Here is an 18857-nt window from a genome sequence, read left to right as displayed (position 1 = left end):
ACTGGTGGCACAAGAGCTGGTTTTATATGGGTAGCCAAGGCATATTTGTTGCACAAGAGCTGGTTTTTTATACGGGTAGCCAAGGCATAATTGTTTGCACAAGAGCTGGTTTTATACAGGTAACCAAGACATACTGGTTGCACAAGAGCTGGTTCATACAGGTAGCCAAGGTATACTGGTTGCACAAGAGCTGGTTTTATACGGGTAGCCAAGGCATAATTGTTGCACAAGAGCTGGTTTTATACAGGTAACCAAGACATACTGGTGGCACAAGAGCTGGTTTTATATGGGTAGCCAAGACATACTGGTGGCACAAGAGCTGGTTTTATATGGGTAGCCAAGGCATACTGGTGGCACAAGAGCTGGTTTTTATACAGGTAGCCAAGACATACTGGTTGCACAAGAGCTGGTTTTATACAGGTAACCAAGACATACTGGTGGCACAAGAGCTGGTTTTATATGGGTAGCCAAGGCATACTGGTGGCACAAGAGCTGGTTTTATATGGGTAGCCAAGGCATATTTGTTGCACAAGAGCTGGTTTTATATGGGTAGCCAAGGCATAATGTTGCACAAGAGCTGGTTTTATACAGGTAACCAAGACATACTGGTTGCACAAGAGCTGGTTCATACAGGTAGCCAAGGTATACTGGTTGCACAAGAGCTGGTTTTATAAGGGTAGCCAAGGCATAATTGTTGCACAAGAGCTGGTTTTATACTGGTAGCCAAGGCATACTGGTTGCACAAGAGCTGGTTTTATACTGGTAGCCAAGGTATACTGGTTGCACAAGAGCTGGTTTTCATACAGGTAGCCAAGGTATACTGGTTGCACAAGAGCTGGTTTTATAAGGGTAGCCAAGGCATAATTGTTGCACAAGAGCTGGTTTTATATGGGTAGCCAAGACATACTGGTTGCACAAGAGCTGGTTTTATACTGGTAGTTAAGACAAACTGGTTTACACAAGAGCTGGTTTTATACGGGTAGCCAAGGTATACTGGTTGCACAAGAGCTGGTTTTATTACGGGTAGCCAAGGCATAATTGTTGCACAAGAGCTGGTTTTATACTGGTAGCCAAGGCATACTGGTTGCACAAGAGATGGTTTCATACAGGTAGCCAAGGTATACTGGTTGCACAAGAGCTGGTTTTATACGGGTAGCCAAGGCATAATTGTTGCACAAGAGCTGGTTTTATACACTGGTAGCCAAGGCATACTGGTTGCACAAGAGCTGGTTTCATACAGGTAGCCAAGGTATACTGGTTGCACAAGAGCTGGTTTTATAAGGGTAGCCAAGACATACTGGTTGCATAAGAGCTGGTTTTATACTGGTAGCCAAGGCATACTGGTTGCACAAGAGCTGGTTTCATACGGGTAGCCAAGGTATACTGGTTGCACAAGAGCTGGTTTTTATGGGTAGCCAAGGCATACTGGTTGCACAAGAGCTGGTTTTATACGGGTATCAAAGACATGTCGCTATCACTGCTTGCATTTAACGGCAAGGTCAAATGAAGATTGTTGCAACACTTACATAATTTTGTTCTTTGAATTCATTGAGTTATTGTAAGTCAAAGTGTGTTAGTAGGTGAAATGAGATTCTCACTCACTATATAATGCTGAATAATGGGTCTATTTAATAACACCTTTGTCCATATATAATTACGGGTAATGTGGCAAATGCCTTGAATGAGGTGTCAAAAATTAATTAGGAAGCAAAAGTCTTTTATTACTTATCTGAAAACAAATTCAATTTCAACTTTAACTGGCCAAGCCAATTTTTCATACTGGCATAAATGCTAGAGTAACCTGATTATATTTGGCACAAAAGTTGGCATTTTGGTAAATTACTGTACCAAACAAGTTTTAATTATATTCAAAAGCAATTTTGAACTTTTCTTTTCCCACGGAAAATCACTAAAGGCATAATCTGTAAAAGAAAAGAGAGAGAAAAAATTCATTTCCTGTTATTGAAGAGATTGTCTGTGCCAGAGAAAGACAAATTAACATTCAATTACTGTATTTGGGATGGGAACCAATATACCTACAGTAAAACCTGTGTTTGATACACAGCCTTGTATTCTATTTGACATCAGGACAGCTCCAGATCTGGTCAAAGACTCTTTATACTTATTTTGATAAAAGCCATTATTAATATGAGATGACTTTCCATGTAGATGAAGTTATGTGAGATGAAGTTTCTTCTAGATATTAGTAAAATGAGTGGACTGTATAGAAGATGATTTTCCATCAAGATATAAGTTATATGAGGTGGCTTTCAAGCTAGTTGTTATATGGGTGGTTTTCCATCCAGATAGAGTTATATGAGGTGGCTTTTCAGACTAGGTGTTGTTATATGAGTGGTTTTCCATCTAGATAGAGTTATATGAGGTGGCTTTCCAGCTAGGTGTTTTATATGGTTGGTTTTCCATCTAGATAGAGTTATATGAGGTGGCTTTCCAGCTAGGTGTTGTTATATGGTTGGTTTTCCATCTAGATAGTCAGTTATATGAGGTGGCTTTCCAGCTAGGTGTTGTTATATGGTTGATTTTCCATCTAGATAGTCAGTTATATGAGGTGGCTTTCCAGCTTGGTGTTGTTATATGAGGTGGTTTTCCATCTAGATAGAGTTATATGAGGTGGCTTTCCAGCTAGGTGTTGCTATATGGTTGATTTTCCATCTAGATAGAGTTATATGAGGTGGCTTTCCAGCTAGGTGTTGTTATATGAGGTGGTTTTCCATCTAGATATAGTTAACAGAGACAACTTTAAAATTCCAACTAGATTATATTACATGAAATTATTCTCCATCTAATTTTTGCAAGTCTGTTCATTGTATGGTAGGAATATTTTATCCATGTAAATTGTCTTCATTTCCATGTCCTTTTGGCATAGAGATTTGACTGTATAAATTACTAGAAAATAGATAACAGTAAAAACCACCTTCAATTAATTACAAAATACAGGTACATGCCAAATTTGTTAATTTATTACTGCTGTTTTAAACAGAATATTTCTAACAAAATCTCAGGTGTCTTTCTTCATTCATTTTACAAAATCAGGATTTTTTTTCTGTTCTTTAAATGTTCTAAAATGAAAATATTTATACATTTATCACTTCAATTCTCACAGTTTTACTTCTATTTTTGTTTATCTTGAAATTTCTCTTGGATTCTCAAATGTAGTTTCAACACACCCATTTCAAATGTGGTAGACCATAATACATTAAAAACTTCTGAGGAAACTTCAGTGAACAAAAATTGATTACGTATCTTTATAAATGATTTGGCTGATAATCAAAGAGAAAGGCAGAAAATCTGGAAATATTTAACATAGATTGGATGCACAGTAAGATAAAGGTTTTAAAATGCATTTGTTGAACTCGGTTGGGACGTCTCTGTAGACATTAACATGGAGAAGATGATGTTATTTTTTATTTCTATTAAGTTTGAGGCGTTAAGCTTAAAATCAAGCATTTTTGGATCATTTTTAATCTGAGTTATTTTGGAAGCTTCTTGGGAAAATGAAATAAGCAGTCTCATTATATAAAAAGTTACAATACTTTAGTCACCTGATGGTAATGTAGGTGATACTTTGCTTTATGGGTGGTCCTAACTGATATGATATTTTATTATGATATTTTCTATAATTTATTATGTCAAACATACATGGCAAAAGCCTGGAATCAGATAATATTATGATATATATTTTCATGCATCCAGAGTTATATTGTTGGAGCATAATAATTATGGGTGGCTAATTTGTCCTTGACCTTGATCCTTCTATCTTTTCATCACACTTGTTGTTTGATATTGGTCCTTCATTCGTTGACCCATGTCTTATATATTAAATTTTGATGTGCTGATACCTTCAATAAATGTCAAAGCCATGCTTTCCCTTTAAAACTGAATTAAATCAGGAACTGGAACTTAAATTGGTACAGTGTCATGTGGCCAAATGGTAAAAGTCATTGACTTCAAACAACTTGCCCCTCACTGTTGTGGGTTCAAATCCCGTCAAGGACTTTGGATTCTTTCATGTTGGAAAGCTATCCAGCTTGCTTATGAAACGTTGGTGGTTCTACTCAGGTGCCCATTCGTGCCTAAAATAATGTATGGAAGGGCCCCTGAGGTCTTCCTCCACCAGTAAAATAACAGTGACCAAGATTTAAGGAAAGACAAGATCATTTTGAAAAGAGTTGAATTGAGAAAAAGAAATTGAAGAATTTGCTTACTTGACATATAATCTAGCTACCTGACAAAGTTAAGTCATTTGCTACTACTATGACCAATGCAAATTAAAAAAAAAACTAATCACTTTTAAAAAATCTCAAACAGAAACTTCAGTAAAAAAAAGTTCATTATCAGATTTACAAGGTTAAAAAAGCAGCAAATTTAGTGAAGTTAAAATGGTATTTTTTTTCCAATTTTGTTAAGCCGACAGACGTTTATATATTTTTTTTTCAATATACATCAGTCAATTACAATTCAATTTGTTCATCAGAACATCAAATAAGCTGTCTTTTTGGGCTTTAATTAGATAGAAAGCAGTGTGCAGAACTAATTATCACCTCCTAATACAAAACACTTGCAAAGTTTAACTTGGCAACATAATTGGGTGGTCTGTAATTGATATTTCTACTAACTAATACAAAGTGATGGTGTAGCATCAATACACAAGCATGAAGAAAGCTTTATTGGGCAATTAAAGGGCAATGATTGATAAGATCAGAGAAGTAACAAAATAGAAAATTGTGGAAATGTTTGACATACAGAAACACTTTAAAGATATGGTGGCTGACATTTATGGGAGAGAAAGAATGGTGAAAGTGTCTGATTGAATGTGTTTTCTGTAATTTATGTCAGAAGATAATACAGTTCTTGCATGTTATACTCCTTAAAGTTACTGACTTGCCAATATATTATGAATATTTTCTGGAAATTCTACTTTTGTATTTCATTAGTCCAGTACTGTAATGTAAGTAATACATTTCATTGCCTTACAGAATATAATGTCTGTAACTTATGCTGTATCCAAAGATTTATGGGTATTTTCTCTCTTCAGACTTTAGTGTGAACTTGGACCATATTAAATTATAACGACAATGTTTTATGTTTTAAACAATATTTTTGAGCAAGTAATAAATAAGTTAAGTTGTTAACATTTATCACACTAAATAAGTTAAACATTGTTTTAGCTGTCCTCATAGTTTTGCAGTGATCGAAGTGGCATTGAAAAGCAATTCCTTTTAGGTCATTGTAATTCTTGTATAATATATTTTTGTCAGGTTAATAAAGGGCCGGCAAAATCTGATTTTGACTACATAAAGCATTTCTTAACTTGTCTGTATGATATAATATAGTAAATTATTTCCACTTTTCTGTATAGGCTTTGAAACAACCATTTCCAAGAAATTTGAAATAGATCTAACTCAAAAAATGAACTCATAATAGAAACAAAAAAGGAATATATTGTTTTGATTTATTGCATGCTGGTTTTTTGTTTTAACATGGTTATTAAAATGTAATTTACCATGAAATATGTAGTAGGTTAGTTGTCAACACAGTCGTTAAAATGCTGTTGAACATGACTTGTATGACTGCAGCTGTTACCTTGTACATGTTGATAATTAACAGCAGTTGTAACATGTTTGCATGTTTTATGTGAGAGAGTGTTTGATTTAAAAATATTTCAACTGTACAAGTCAAACTGTTTCTGCTTGTATCATTAAGCCAAATTGTCTTTATAGTATTGCTTAAAGGGGTATTGTGGTCTAGTGGTTAAGGTGTCTGCCTCTCAACCCGAGGATCATGGGTTTGAGCCCTGCATGGGTCACCAGTACTGGTTGGTTCCAGGAAGCGAACTCGACAGTGATTGATATAAGTTGCAAGAACTTGTTTTACAATCAAGCTTAACTAGTATTATGGGCCATATAGACATATTCTAGATAATACCCATCCAGTGACATATATATACACTTTATATATGTTTTATATATGTTTGACTGTTGCCATCAAGGAAGCTTAGTTTTATAAGAGTCTTTCATAATTCACTCCTACAAAGATGAAACCTTGGCTCTTCCAATCCCTTCCAAAGATTTAAGACATGTATAAGATGGATATACTACTCGTAAGCCATGTTTAGCAAAAATAGCTGTGTCACAATCTTTGATAATTATGCATCATCATGTCTCTTAAAGATGTTTAAAGTGTTAATGTAAAATGGAAGCATTCAAATGATTTTTTTTTCGATAAAACTGTTTTCTTGTCTGTTTTTCTTTTTATACAAGACCAATTATTGCAATACTGTCATAATAAAAATGAAAAAAAAAATGAATTCATAAACAAGTTACATCTGTTTTGCAACAGTAATTTTTGTATTAATTTGTTTATCTCTGGATAAACATGTTAATGATATCACAGTTACTCCCCTTTTTATTATTTTGCCATTTTCAAATGAAACATGTTTTAAGTAATTGTAGCTATTAGTGTTAATTGTATGACTAGACTTTAAACAAAGATGGAGTGATTGTTAAGAAAATGTAATTTTCTTATTGATGCATTTCTCTGTGAATCATTCTTTTCTGTTTTTAAAGAGCAAAAAAATGAGAGAAGTATTTGTGGTGGAGTATTTTTGTATTATCCTCAAAGTTTTGCACTGTCTGAAAGTTTGTAAGATATACAGATATAATGTTGTACAAAACATCATATTTTATGGATGGCTTGCAGATGCTATAGCAAAAAATTACATTAAAAATGAGAAACAGAAAGGATTTAAGCTAATATCTTACAAGCATGTGCATTTCATTACAAGAAAATTCCCTAAGTCTACAAAACATTTACACCATCTCTATCTGAATGGTTTTTGTGTGCTTTTTTTTAATCCATTATGTAATGCTATACTAATGTATGGCTTAGCGAATCTATTAATCTTAAATTTCCAAAATTCTTCAAGAGAATGAATGTCTGCTTCTTAAAATGTGCCATAAAATTAGACAGATACTCAAAATGACTTAACAGTGACTAGTGTCATGTATGGTTTACCTCAAGATTTGTTGTTTTGTTTTCAGAAAGTTCAGATAATTTAAAGCCTCATAAAATACACTCAAAACACAGGGATTTCCCATAACTTTCATGACAAATTTCACAGGCAGATCATAATTAATGCCAGTACATCATAACTAACATATTTTATTAATGAATTTATTATTTTACAAATCATTCAGACATTATTCTTAGAATATTTACTGTCATTGTTTTTAAATTTTCATTAATAAAGGCATAAATCTGAATTCCTGATGTTTATCAAATTATCAGCATATTGTTATATATCTAAGGTTTGAATAAATTACATATATTTCAAATATCTAATGTTGTGTCTGTCAAATATCACTTAGGAGTCTTCTGGTGAAGAGATGTTGTCAGAAAATTTAAATATAAAGTCAAAAAATGAATGAGAAATGGTCAAAAGAAAAAACAAAGAAAAGAAAAGATATTATAGTGATGTTGAAGAAATGTGCAGTACAGAAAAAAGCACAGAGGCAGGCAATATTAATCAGGGTGGACCTGTGTGAAAAGTGGGATTTAAAGGGCCAGAAATTTGATTGTGGCAAGAAATTGATGTCTCTAACCCAGGTATTTTACAGATGACCAGAAACACAGAGAAAACTTTAAGAACTGCTAATAACATAATTGTATAAGGTCTCTTTGAAGATTATCACTGCAGATCTTATCATTGAAATTGTATGCTAATTTTGATACATTTAAATAGAATAATTGTGCTTTATATATTTAGTGATAATTTAGATCAGTATTTCTTATAACAGTCCAGTCATCCTTAGATTCTAAGAAACCTCGGATTCTTTCATGTAATGAAGCTATCCAGCAAACTTAATAACAGAATGTTGGTGGTTCTACTTGAGTGTCAATTAAAAATGTGCCTTCATAAATGCACAGAGTGGAACCTGAGGTCTTTTTGTACCAGTAAGTTTAGCTGGAAAGTCCTAATCATGACCTCTACTATCAGTGTAAGAAATTCGGATTTGAAACCACTAGGCTGGTCGGACTACCAGATTGGAATATTCACTAGCCCTAAAGACATTTCACTAGCACGATTCATTTGTTCAAAACTGTTGATTATATTGCCTCTGAAAATACAGTAGCCTGGCCGGGCTTGTTACTTTGAAAAGTTGGTAGCCCAAGGAGAAATTTAGTAGTCAGGGGCTTTAGGACTACTGCTAATTTCGAACACTGTACTATGTTGGTGTACTGTAAAACTCAACCCCCACATCCTCCCCTCCCTACAAAAAGAAATAAATAAAAAATTAATAAATAAAAAGACAGTAAAAACCCTCAATTAAGACCGCCATTGGGACTGGACCAAAGTGGTCTTAATTGCGAGGTGGTCTTAATTGTGGATATTCTTGTCATTGCTTACACACTTTATGACCATGGTCTATTTAAGTCATTTTGTATAAACAAACAATATGTATCTTAATCTGCAAATACAATATAAAAGAATGTTGTAATATTTAACCTCTGTAAATAATAAAAATTACAATAAAGATTCAAAGAACAGTTTTGTCAAAATACAGTGTTGTATATTTTGAAGTTTATGCCATCGAAATGTATTTAATTTTACTAATTAAATTGCAAATTACTGCCAATTACAATAAGATCATGATACCAGAAAATATTGCCGAAGAATAAATTGTTTTATAAGTAGTGCTATTTCAATTGAAGCAAATTTCCCAACTAAACAAGTGGCCATCATTATCTTAATGTAAATTTGTTATCTTTTATTTCCTCTTATCATTAAAAAGAAAATAAGCAATTTAATTTTTATCAAATAAAGATCATTTAATTTCATAGCAACATCGAACAAAATTGTTAAATTTTATTTTTGTATTATAATTGTGATCAAATTGGTTCTAGTCATTATTATCAGTACAAAAATCTTTATTGTTTTTAAAGTGGAGCAATTTGTGGTAAAGATATGTGTTTAATTGGGAACATTATCTTTATTATTGTAAAATATCTTTTGAAGAATTAGCTCACAATATCTAAATGAGCCGTGTCACGACAAAACCAACATAATTGCTTTGCGACCAGCATGGATCCAGACCAGCCTGCGCATCCGCGCAGTCTGATCAGGATCCATGCTGTTCGCTATCAGTTTCTCTACTTGTTAAAGAGTTTGTAAGCGAACAGCATGGATCAGGATCTGATAGAACCTGATCAGACTGCGCGGATGCGCAGGCTGGTCTGGATCCACGCTGGTCGCAAACACATTATGTTGGTTTTGTCATGTCGGGCTCAAATGATTTTATGTCACTATCAATCATGACAGTTGTTTTTTTACTCGGCTATTTGAAGAATATGGAGAGCTATTGTACTCACCCAGGCATCTGGGTCAGCGTTTCCATCAGGCACATTAAGATTTTGTGTGCAAGCTAGTAGGTATCTCCAAAACCAATGAAGGGAATGGGTTGAAACTTGACACACTTTTTTGAGAGGTAATAGGTCACTGTCCAAGGTTCATTACTCTAACATGGAATTTAACAGAATTATGGCCCTTTTTGAATTTAGAATATTCTACATTATCCAGGCTTTTGTTTTACTATCAAGCACTGAGAATAGTGTAGCACGCTGTCTTACTGACAGCTCTTTCTTTTTCACATTAAAATTTTTTATTCAGGCCATTAAATAGAATGAGTTGATAAAATTTGATTGCCTCTAAAAATTTGGGGTTTTACTTCCTTTCAAGTACTTAATTTTCTCCTAAGCTGAGAACATTTCCAGTAATAATTGTATAGCCTCACTGCAAATACTCATTAACAAATGACATATGAGGCAATTCTTATTACATTTAAATCATTCAATATTTTCCTACATAAATTATCTAACGTTATAATTACTGTTAAATCGAATAGTTGTTTTTTTCCATTATTGATGAGGTTTCCGTGAAAATGAAATTAATCCTATAAATAACTTTCTTCATTTATCATAGATATTGACTTTATAAATGTAATACATCACTTTTCAGGAACATTAAACTCAATGTCTTAGACGGAAATTTAAAAGGGTTCTTTTTTTTGTGAAATGAAAGATTTTTGTTCCAAAATTACAGATATCAAAAAGTATTTGAAAACAAAAAATACCACCTAAAATTCCAGGAAACAACTGATAAATATCCGAGCATAATCTTGAAGATTTAAATGAATTTCAAGAGGTTTTCATTAGTATCTTAAAATTCTGCGTTAGAGCAGAAATATAATCTGATAAAATGAAGCACCAGCGGAGGTAAATCTTGACACGATCATGTGATCAAAGTGCCGATATACGAGGATAGTGCCAATTTGCAGGCTGATAATACTTGAGACCGTGCCTGCCGATTTGCTTCGCAGAAAATAAAAATTTAAAAAAAATATGTTTCGAAGCATACCTTTCTGTCAAAATTTACATTAACAATAGTTATTTATAATAATAAAAGTAATGTTAAAATAAATCTGTAATGTATAAATAAAGATAAAAAATAAATGTAGGTATTTAACGTAGATGTAGCTTAGTAGATAATTTCTTTATTTTTAGAGGCAGGCAATTCAATTTCTTTACAATCAAGCTCACCTTGTTTTGAAAGGTACAGACTTCAATTACTTTGCAAAAAAGCTCACCATGTTTTGAGAGGCATGCATAACAATTACTGTGCAATTAAGCTTCCCCTCCACCCCCACAGTGTCAGACTGATTGACCTTCATAGAACTTTCAATAATTATATATAGTCTGAAATTGTAAAATAAAAAAGAGTTCTAAAAATAATAAAATCATAAATCAGATTCCACATCATTGTGAAACATGGCAACTTCATTCCATTCTATAATTTATCATGGATGGATACCTATTCTTCAAAATAAATAATCTTTAGATCTATTCCAAGAATTTTAACAACATAGATAATGTAAATGTTATATCCAGATGTTACCTTTTGTAAAGGTACAACAAACTAAGGTTTTACAAACATTCTTTACAAACTTTTCATTTTGGAAACTGAGGGAAAAAACAGAATAAATATATAGTTTTCAGACTACAGTTGCTTTGAGAAGTATAAATAATGTTTGCGACTTTTGAAATTTGTTGCAAAATTGCTTGCTAATCATTACTCATATTCTTGTCCCTTTGAATGAATATATTTGATAATTGTTTAAAAGAAGATTTTTGTTCTTGTTGGCAAAATTAAATAAATTGGAATTAAAAATTATATAATGGCAGATTTCACTTATCTGTTAAAGATTGCATCTGTTTTGTCATTTATAAGCAGATTTAAATAGTTTTTTACTAATTAAAGATAAAATAAGTTCAGGTGTACTCACAAATGATAATAATTTCTCTTTTCAAATACTTTGTGCAATTTCATCTTTCTGCTGTAAAGAATTAAAACTAGTTTGACTGAAAACTAATGCTGAGTTACATGTAATTATGATATTTTTTTCCCTTTACAGCAGTTTTTAGAACTGACTGATTTGTTTTTAAAATTGGCAAAAACTCACATATAAAGATTACTGTACTCTCATATTGCATGATAACAGTGAATTAAATGAAATTTTGTTCCATCCGGATTGATAAAATTGTTAAGCATTAAATAATTCTACTTTGATTAATAAATAACATGATGGGTTTATTTTTATGGTATCAATTTGATACATCATTGCATGGTGCCGGATATTAAAGCACAAATCACATAGAGCATGCCATGACAAACATTGTCTGTGAGCATTGATATAATAGTATCTGTGAGCAATTTCAAAATTATCTTTCTGTCATAATGCTGCACAGATTTCCCTTGAGTTTTCAAAAAAAACCTCCACCATACCTTACAAACATTACATAAGCTAGACAGAGTGTCTCTAGCCTGACAAATAGTTTCCAGACAAAGCCTTTTTGCCAAGAATAAAACAATCTACAATTTATTTTGGCATAAAGACTGGCAGTAAGGGAATTTACCCACAGAGAGAGACAATTTCTGATTGCTTGAACAACACATCCATGTGTTATGAATGAATCTCTGTGTTTCCAATTGTTTCGTCTTCTGCTTTTTGTCGTTGTTGTTGTTTTTTGTTTGTTTTTCCTCTTGTTTTGCCTGCAGCATGTTAAAACCTCTTGATGTAATCGTTTTCATTTTTACTATTTATCAAAAGTCTGCCACAAAGTGACGTCATTGGAACGTCTGCCACAAAGTGACCTCATGGGAACATACATGTCTAGTTCCATTTATATCACATAAAAGTATTATAAACAACATGTATCTGTACAGTCTGGGGGCTTGCTATTTTCTTGTCCAAAAACAGAAGTGATTTATTTTCAAAGCATTGAGTAAGTTTTTGGTGACATGCCAGACGTTCAGTAAAAAAAGGACAATATTTGAAGTGATTCCAGATAATTTTATTGGAATGAATCATAGATGCAAAAGAACATAATTATACAATTCTTATATAATATAATTATGTATATAATATTCCCTTGTTAAAACAGAATTAAAATTTCTATTTTAAGCTCAAAAAAAGTTTCAGAGTTTCTTTTCCCAATATATTTGATCTAAATTGAATATTTACCAATTAATATTTAGTTAATGCAGTTTCTTGGTGTAGGGAGCCAAATTGCAACATAATGTTTTAATTTATAAACAGTTTAGTGAAAGATTGAATCAGTGTATACCACTAGAGCCTTAAGGTGGAATATGTAACAAATTCCCAAACGTAATGTATTTATTATAATAGTTTAATTAGAAAAGCTTCTGTTGATGCCTAATTTTCAAAATGTAATAAAAATATATGTATATATTTTCAGGTGACATAAAAAGACAAGAAATACAGTATATACTGAATCCTGGAGAGAATGCCAGCTCTGACAGTTTCTTCTTCAAGGTTTCTGATGAAGGTAAGTCATGGCAACATAATTAACAAACATAATGACCTTCACCTTCATATGCATGCTCTGAGTGAGGGTAAATTTTGTTTAACAGCTTTTAAAGTTAAATGGGAAAAGATATGACCAGGATTTTATACAATGTTATTGCCACTGTGACACATGCATATAAGATCAAGTCCTTCTTTATGGCATTTGCATTTCTTCTGAAATTCAAATGTTTATGTATTTATATAATAATAATAATAAGAACCATAATTATATTACAATTAAACAAACCTAATGAGGACCTAGGATAGAGACTCATATCAAGTTATCATAATATTGAAAAGAAGTCCTGCAACTATATATTGTAAATTTTCAGTAATTTAGAAAAGATGAGATTCTAATAAAGACACCCATGAAGTATAATTTTATGGAAATAATGGATTATTCATAGGAGAAACATTAATGTGACTGATTTAAACATGCAGGATGACTTTGTAGAAATAATGTTTTATTTATTTCATGTCAAAATAATGCTTTATTCATATCTTTGGAACAATGATGTATTTTTTCTTATCAGAAATAACATTGCAATTTATGGTAGTTACAGTTGGTGATCATAAGTAATAAATTCTGTAAATTTTGTGAATAATTTGCATACCACCAAGAGGGGGTTCTCCATAGTTTACAAAATAAATGCATATTTTATGCTCGTTCATCTTTCATAAGAATAAATATGTTTTGCAACATCAGCATTTTTACATGCAAAAAGTAATTTATAGGGGGATCTTGGGTGATCACAGGCAGTAAATTTGGTTAATATTTTGTAAACCACCCATTACAGTTACATAATTACATTTTACTGATGCATTAAATAGTTTTTGTTGACTTAATAATGGTGAACATGTTAAATGTTGTTATACATTTAACAGAAGAGACATAATTTTTTACAAAACTGATATTTGTTGTCTTTTTGTAAATTTTAATTACATACAAGGGAAATTGGCAAAATATACAAAGGATATGTGTTTTTTTTTTGTAAAATAAAATTTTTATTTTATTTCATCAAGCAAGCTTTAAAAAACAGTATTCTCACGAGTGGCAAATTACACAAAAAACAAACAAATTTACTTTTTATTTTTATGCAGATATACAAGTTTAAATGAAATTTCCTAACTGTTAACTAGAATATTAAAATCTGTTTATATTTTGATAATTTTCAAACATGATTTTAACGGATAAAATAATCAGTAATCTTCAAACATGATTTTAACGGATGAAATAATCAGTAATCTTCAAACATAATTTTAACGGATAAAATAATCAGTAATCCACTCAAAAGCAAAAAAAAATCAATAGAATTGTTTACTGTTTACTTTGTACAGATTTGATTAAAAAAATAGTGAATTCCTTATGACTCTAAAACGAATATTGCTCAGGTTTTGTAAAATAATTTAATATGTAAATCAAATGGTCAGAATTTAACAAAAGTTTTTCCCTCTGGAATTTTCTAAATCTTAATAAATAATAGAGTTCTTACCACAAACTAACCTCAATTTGCTTTCATAAAACTTCCCATGATTGAGTTTGCATAACTTGGACTGAAATTCACTGAATATAATATAAGAAATCTTTTCTGTATGCAGATTTTGATGAGCTTGAAATTGATTGCGTTATAACCCATTTCACCTCAGTTGTTTTTATAATGAATGAATCATTGATATTTTGATAGTGTAGGACCTTATTAAGGTCCTATTATTAATACTAATTGGAATATCAAAAATATTAGCCACAAGGAAAATTATTTGAAGCAATAAGCAAAAGAAACGCAACTTTCAATTGACATCAGTTGAGATTAAACATATAGGTTTTATGATATTTGTAAGAATATAACCAATTTTTTTCTTACCACACTGTAATCTTTGTTTTACAAATGAATGAATTAAAATAACAAGATGCGGAAATGGCACATCCCAACTTGGACATTCTGGTAATTTACCATGATAGTATAAAAATACAGGATTTATTGTATCAGATCTGTCTCTCTTAATTAAGGCATGTGTGACTTTTGAGGAGATCATGGTCTCCTTTTTTGATCTTTGCTTAATATTTCACATGGCAGACTTTTGGTTATCTCCTTTAATATTTTACATTGCACAGACTGTTGGTTATTTCCTTTAATATTTTACTTTGGAGACTATTTGATCTCTCCATATACATTTCACATGGCAGACTATCAGACTATTGGATGTTTACTTTAATGCCCATCTTAATTGTCATCGTGAAGACATTTTATCAGATTGTTGTAAAGATAAAAGATTTCCCTGATGTCCCTGAATGGCCATTTAATGTTAATTGTATCAAATTAAAGGTAGTTATACACTACTTTACATTACTGTTAATATTTCTAATTTGGTACTTCAGTATTTTATTTTATTTGTACAAGACAAGTTTGTTGTACTCTAATGTTGTTCAGGATGTAAGACATTGACACATTAAATGAAGCCAATGAAAAATGTAAAATTATTTTACAATTTAATCATTTATCACAATGACAATCAGAACCTAAAAGTTTTCCTGGAACTATATTTCTGCATATGGCAGTAAGCTTGTTTAAAATAAAAAAAATGTTATAATTTTTTAAAATAAAAAAAAATGTTTTAAATTTTTAAAATAAAAAAAAACGTTATAATTTTTTTTTGGTAAAAAATGTTTTGTGGAACATAATGTGTACAGATTTCCTTTGACATTTTGTTAAAACAATTACAAACTTGAACTGACAATTATAAAGCAAAATGTTCCACACTTGTTTTGGTAAAGCAATCAAGCATTATAAGATAGATGACGTTTTCTGCAGATTTTCATCAAAATTTTGTTGAAGCAACCAAATACTTTGACACATTCTGTGGATTTTCATCAACTTGCAGAAAGCATGTCAGACTTGTAGACTCATTAATTGATTAACCAGGAATAATTTCATTGTATTTCTTTGTGTGAGGTTCTCCATGTATCTTTTTCTCTGTGAACAATGAAGTCATGGTAGCTTGAATGATGGTGTGAAGTATTTGCCTTTTTGGTCTGTATGGAATATTTTGACTATGGGAAGATGATTTAGTATAGCAGACAGTCTGTGAAAAAGGAATCTGTTTTTATAATTATCTGTAAGATTATACCTTGGTATGTTGAATGAACAAAAACCTCAGGTAGGAAAAACAGATGGCTTATCATAAACATTAAAACTATATGTTTCAGTCAAAATTATAAATATCCTCCTTATATTTAGACCCTTATGTTTTATTGAAACTGTTACATCATTTGATAGAAAGTAAAAAGAATAAGTAAATCATTGTAATTTAAGATATATGGAAAGTTGCAGATTTTTACTATATTTTGCTTGAATGATTATTAAAATTTAAGGTGGAAAAGGTAAATTGATAGTTGCTATTCTTTGTATAAATCAACCTTATGACACAGGTGGTGTCTGAATATAATTATATTGTTTTAGTATTATTTTTAATACCAAAAGAATATGAATTATATTTTTCATTGACCTACAATATAAGAGATATTAAGATAATAAAGTGTAAGATGTAGATGATGAGTCATGAAGAATTAACAATGAAAAGTACTTTGTAATTCATGAAGAAACATATTTGCTGTCCCATTAACACATAGAGTGGTATTCATTTCCTATACTGTATTTACAGACATGACTTTTTTCGTCAGTATAGTGTGAAATGTGACCTCTACAAGTACAAAATGAAGAAAATGGATATTTTTGTTTGCTTAGTCAATCTTGTAGAATAGAAGATGATGCTTCAAGTATTGGCAATGCTTTGATATGTTTTCTCAGCAAATTAAACATTGTTTTCATTGGCTTAATCCAAATTCCATATGTTAGCGAGAGTATTTTGAGTTATGATCCAGCTAATTAAGATTATTATAAGCTGGCATAGATAAGGTTTTATTCCCTTGGTTGGTATGAAACATAACATGCCATAACATAGCTTTGGCATAGACATTAATTAACATATGATACAAGTATAAGAGAATGATGGTTGATATATTGAAATGATTAATGACGCTACAAAGCATCAAGATCTCGATTTAAGTTATAATACTTTAAGTTAGATACATGCACTAATAAGAAAATATTACCCAAGAAGTGGGGCAGACTGTGGCTGACTAGTTTTTTAAAACTTTGTCTTTTTTTCTTAATCATTACTGTCTTAATCTTTTGACCAACAGGTTTTGTATGGTTAAAGTAACACTGTTAAAGACAGTTTAAGGGAAAAAGACAGAAGTCTCTCTAAAAGGAGACTTTCTCCATGGACAAAAAGTATGTCAGAAACTATTTTCATAGTTGTTATGGAGATAAATATTTATTGTACTAACTTGTAAAATAAATGTTGTTCATTTTTGCTTAAAACTTTTATAAGTTTTAATGATTTACCTAGAACAAAAAAAAATCAGAGATATAATTGCTGTCCATATTCAAGACTATGGGGAAAGAACTGATGATGTGTGAAAGGTTGGTCAACTCATCTAAACATTTATTAGTTGAGGTTTGACTTCCCCCCTAAGGAATGAAGACAGACATTGGCAGAGATGTTGGCAGCTAGTGTAAAAGCCAAATCAGTAATATTAAAAATTCGGCGGACAGTGAAGTGATTTCTTTGAGTGAAAATATATTTCTTCTGCACCAGATCCTTCAAGATGAAAAGAGACTTTACTGAATTTGCGCCAATATGGTAATGCTGATGGTAATTCTGTCAATTACTCCCTGGGGAATCAAGATTTCTATATATGTTTTATAGATTACTTCATTTAATCTGGCAGAGTGGTTAGAGGATTTGGAGGTTTCTAGGTCCAAACTAAAGTGATTAATGTGACGAAAGTCCCAGGATGATATTATATTGATTCTTTAATTGATTTCAGTTAAGCAAGCGGATAAAAACAACTGCCTTTTATAGAGATGCTGTTTTTTTTTGGGAAAGCCAGATAGCAGTCAGCTCAATGCAGGAGAACCAAAAAAAGTGCCGAATATGTCTGCGCTAACATTGGCTCTTTAACCTATAAACTGTATTGAATTTTAGTTTCTACCTTTATCAGTTTTTATGCCACCGCAGCATCTGCGATGCGGTGGCATATAGCGATTCACCTGTGTGTGCGTGTGTGTGTGTGTTTGTTTGTTTGCGTGTTTGTGTGTGTGTGTGTTATATAGATTATATAGTGAACTTAAAAAACCTTCTTGTGAAAAACCACTAGTCCAATTTCAACCAAACTTGGCAGGATTGATCCTTGGGTGAAGGGCTTCCAAAGTTGTTCAAAGAATTTAATTCCATGCAGAAATCTGGTTGCCATGGCAACCAAAAGGAATTATAAGAATAAATTTAAAAAATCTTCTTGTAAAGACCCAAAAGGCATAGAGCTTAGATATTTTGCATAAGGCATTGTCTGGTAGACCTCTACCAAGATTGTTCAAATTATAGCCCTGGGGTCAAAATCGGCCCCGCCCCGGGGGTCATTGATTTTCACTATATGTACATATAGTAAAAACTTAAAATACCTTTTTGTAAAGACCCATAGGCCTAGAGCTTAGATATTTTGCATAAGGCAATGTCTGGTAGACCTCTACCAATATTGTTCAAATTATAGCCCTGGGGTCAAAATCAGCCCTGCCCCGGGGGTCATGGATTTTCACTATATGTACATATAGTAAAAATTTAAAATACCTTCTTGTAAAGACCCAAAAGGCCCAGAGCTTAGATATTTTGCATAAGGCATTGTCTGATAGACCTCTACCCAGATTGTTCAAATTATAGCCCTGGGGTCAAAATCGGCCCGGCCCCGGGGGTCATTGATTTTCCTCATATTTACATAGTAAAAACTTATAGTAAAAACTTAAAAAAAAAATTCTTCTAGCAATTGACAAATGCTAGAGGTTAGATACTTTGCAT

General features: G+C 31.8%; 1 protein-coding gene across 2 annotated transcripts in view; it reads left to right on the top strand.

Annotated features, from left to right (window-relative positions):
* Nucleotides 1-18857, top strand: part of LOC132715816 (FRAS1-related extracellular matrix protein 2-like) — a 107392-nt gene that overhangs the window by 26267 nt on the left and 62268 nt on the right. For both annotated transcript variants that reach the window (XM_060698894.1, XM_060698893.1), the window contains exon 2: nt 12835-12924. In XM_060698894.1, the coding sequence (XP_060554877.1) occupies nt 12835-12924 (90 nt within the window). The remainder of the gene's footprint in view (nt 1-12834; nt 12925-18857) is intronic.

This window comes from Ruditapes philippinarum, unplaced genomic scaffold (genome assembly GCF_026571515.1).
Source record: "Ruditapes philippinarum isolate M1 unplaced genomic scaffold, ASM2657151v2 ctg2155_1_1_1_1, whole genome shotgun sequence".
Taxonomy (NCBI): Eukaryota; Metazoa; Mollusca; class Bivalvia; order Venerida; family Veneridae; genus Ruditapes; species Ruditapes philippinarum.
The sequence above is the reverse complement of the archived record's forward strand: the minus strand, read 5'-3'. Positions and strand labels throughout refer to the sequence as shown.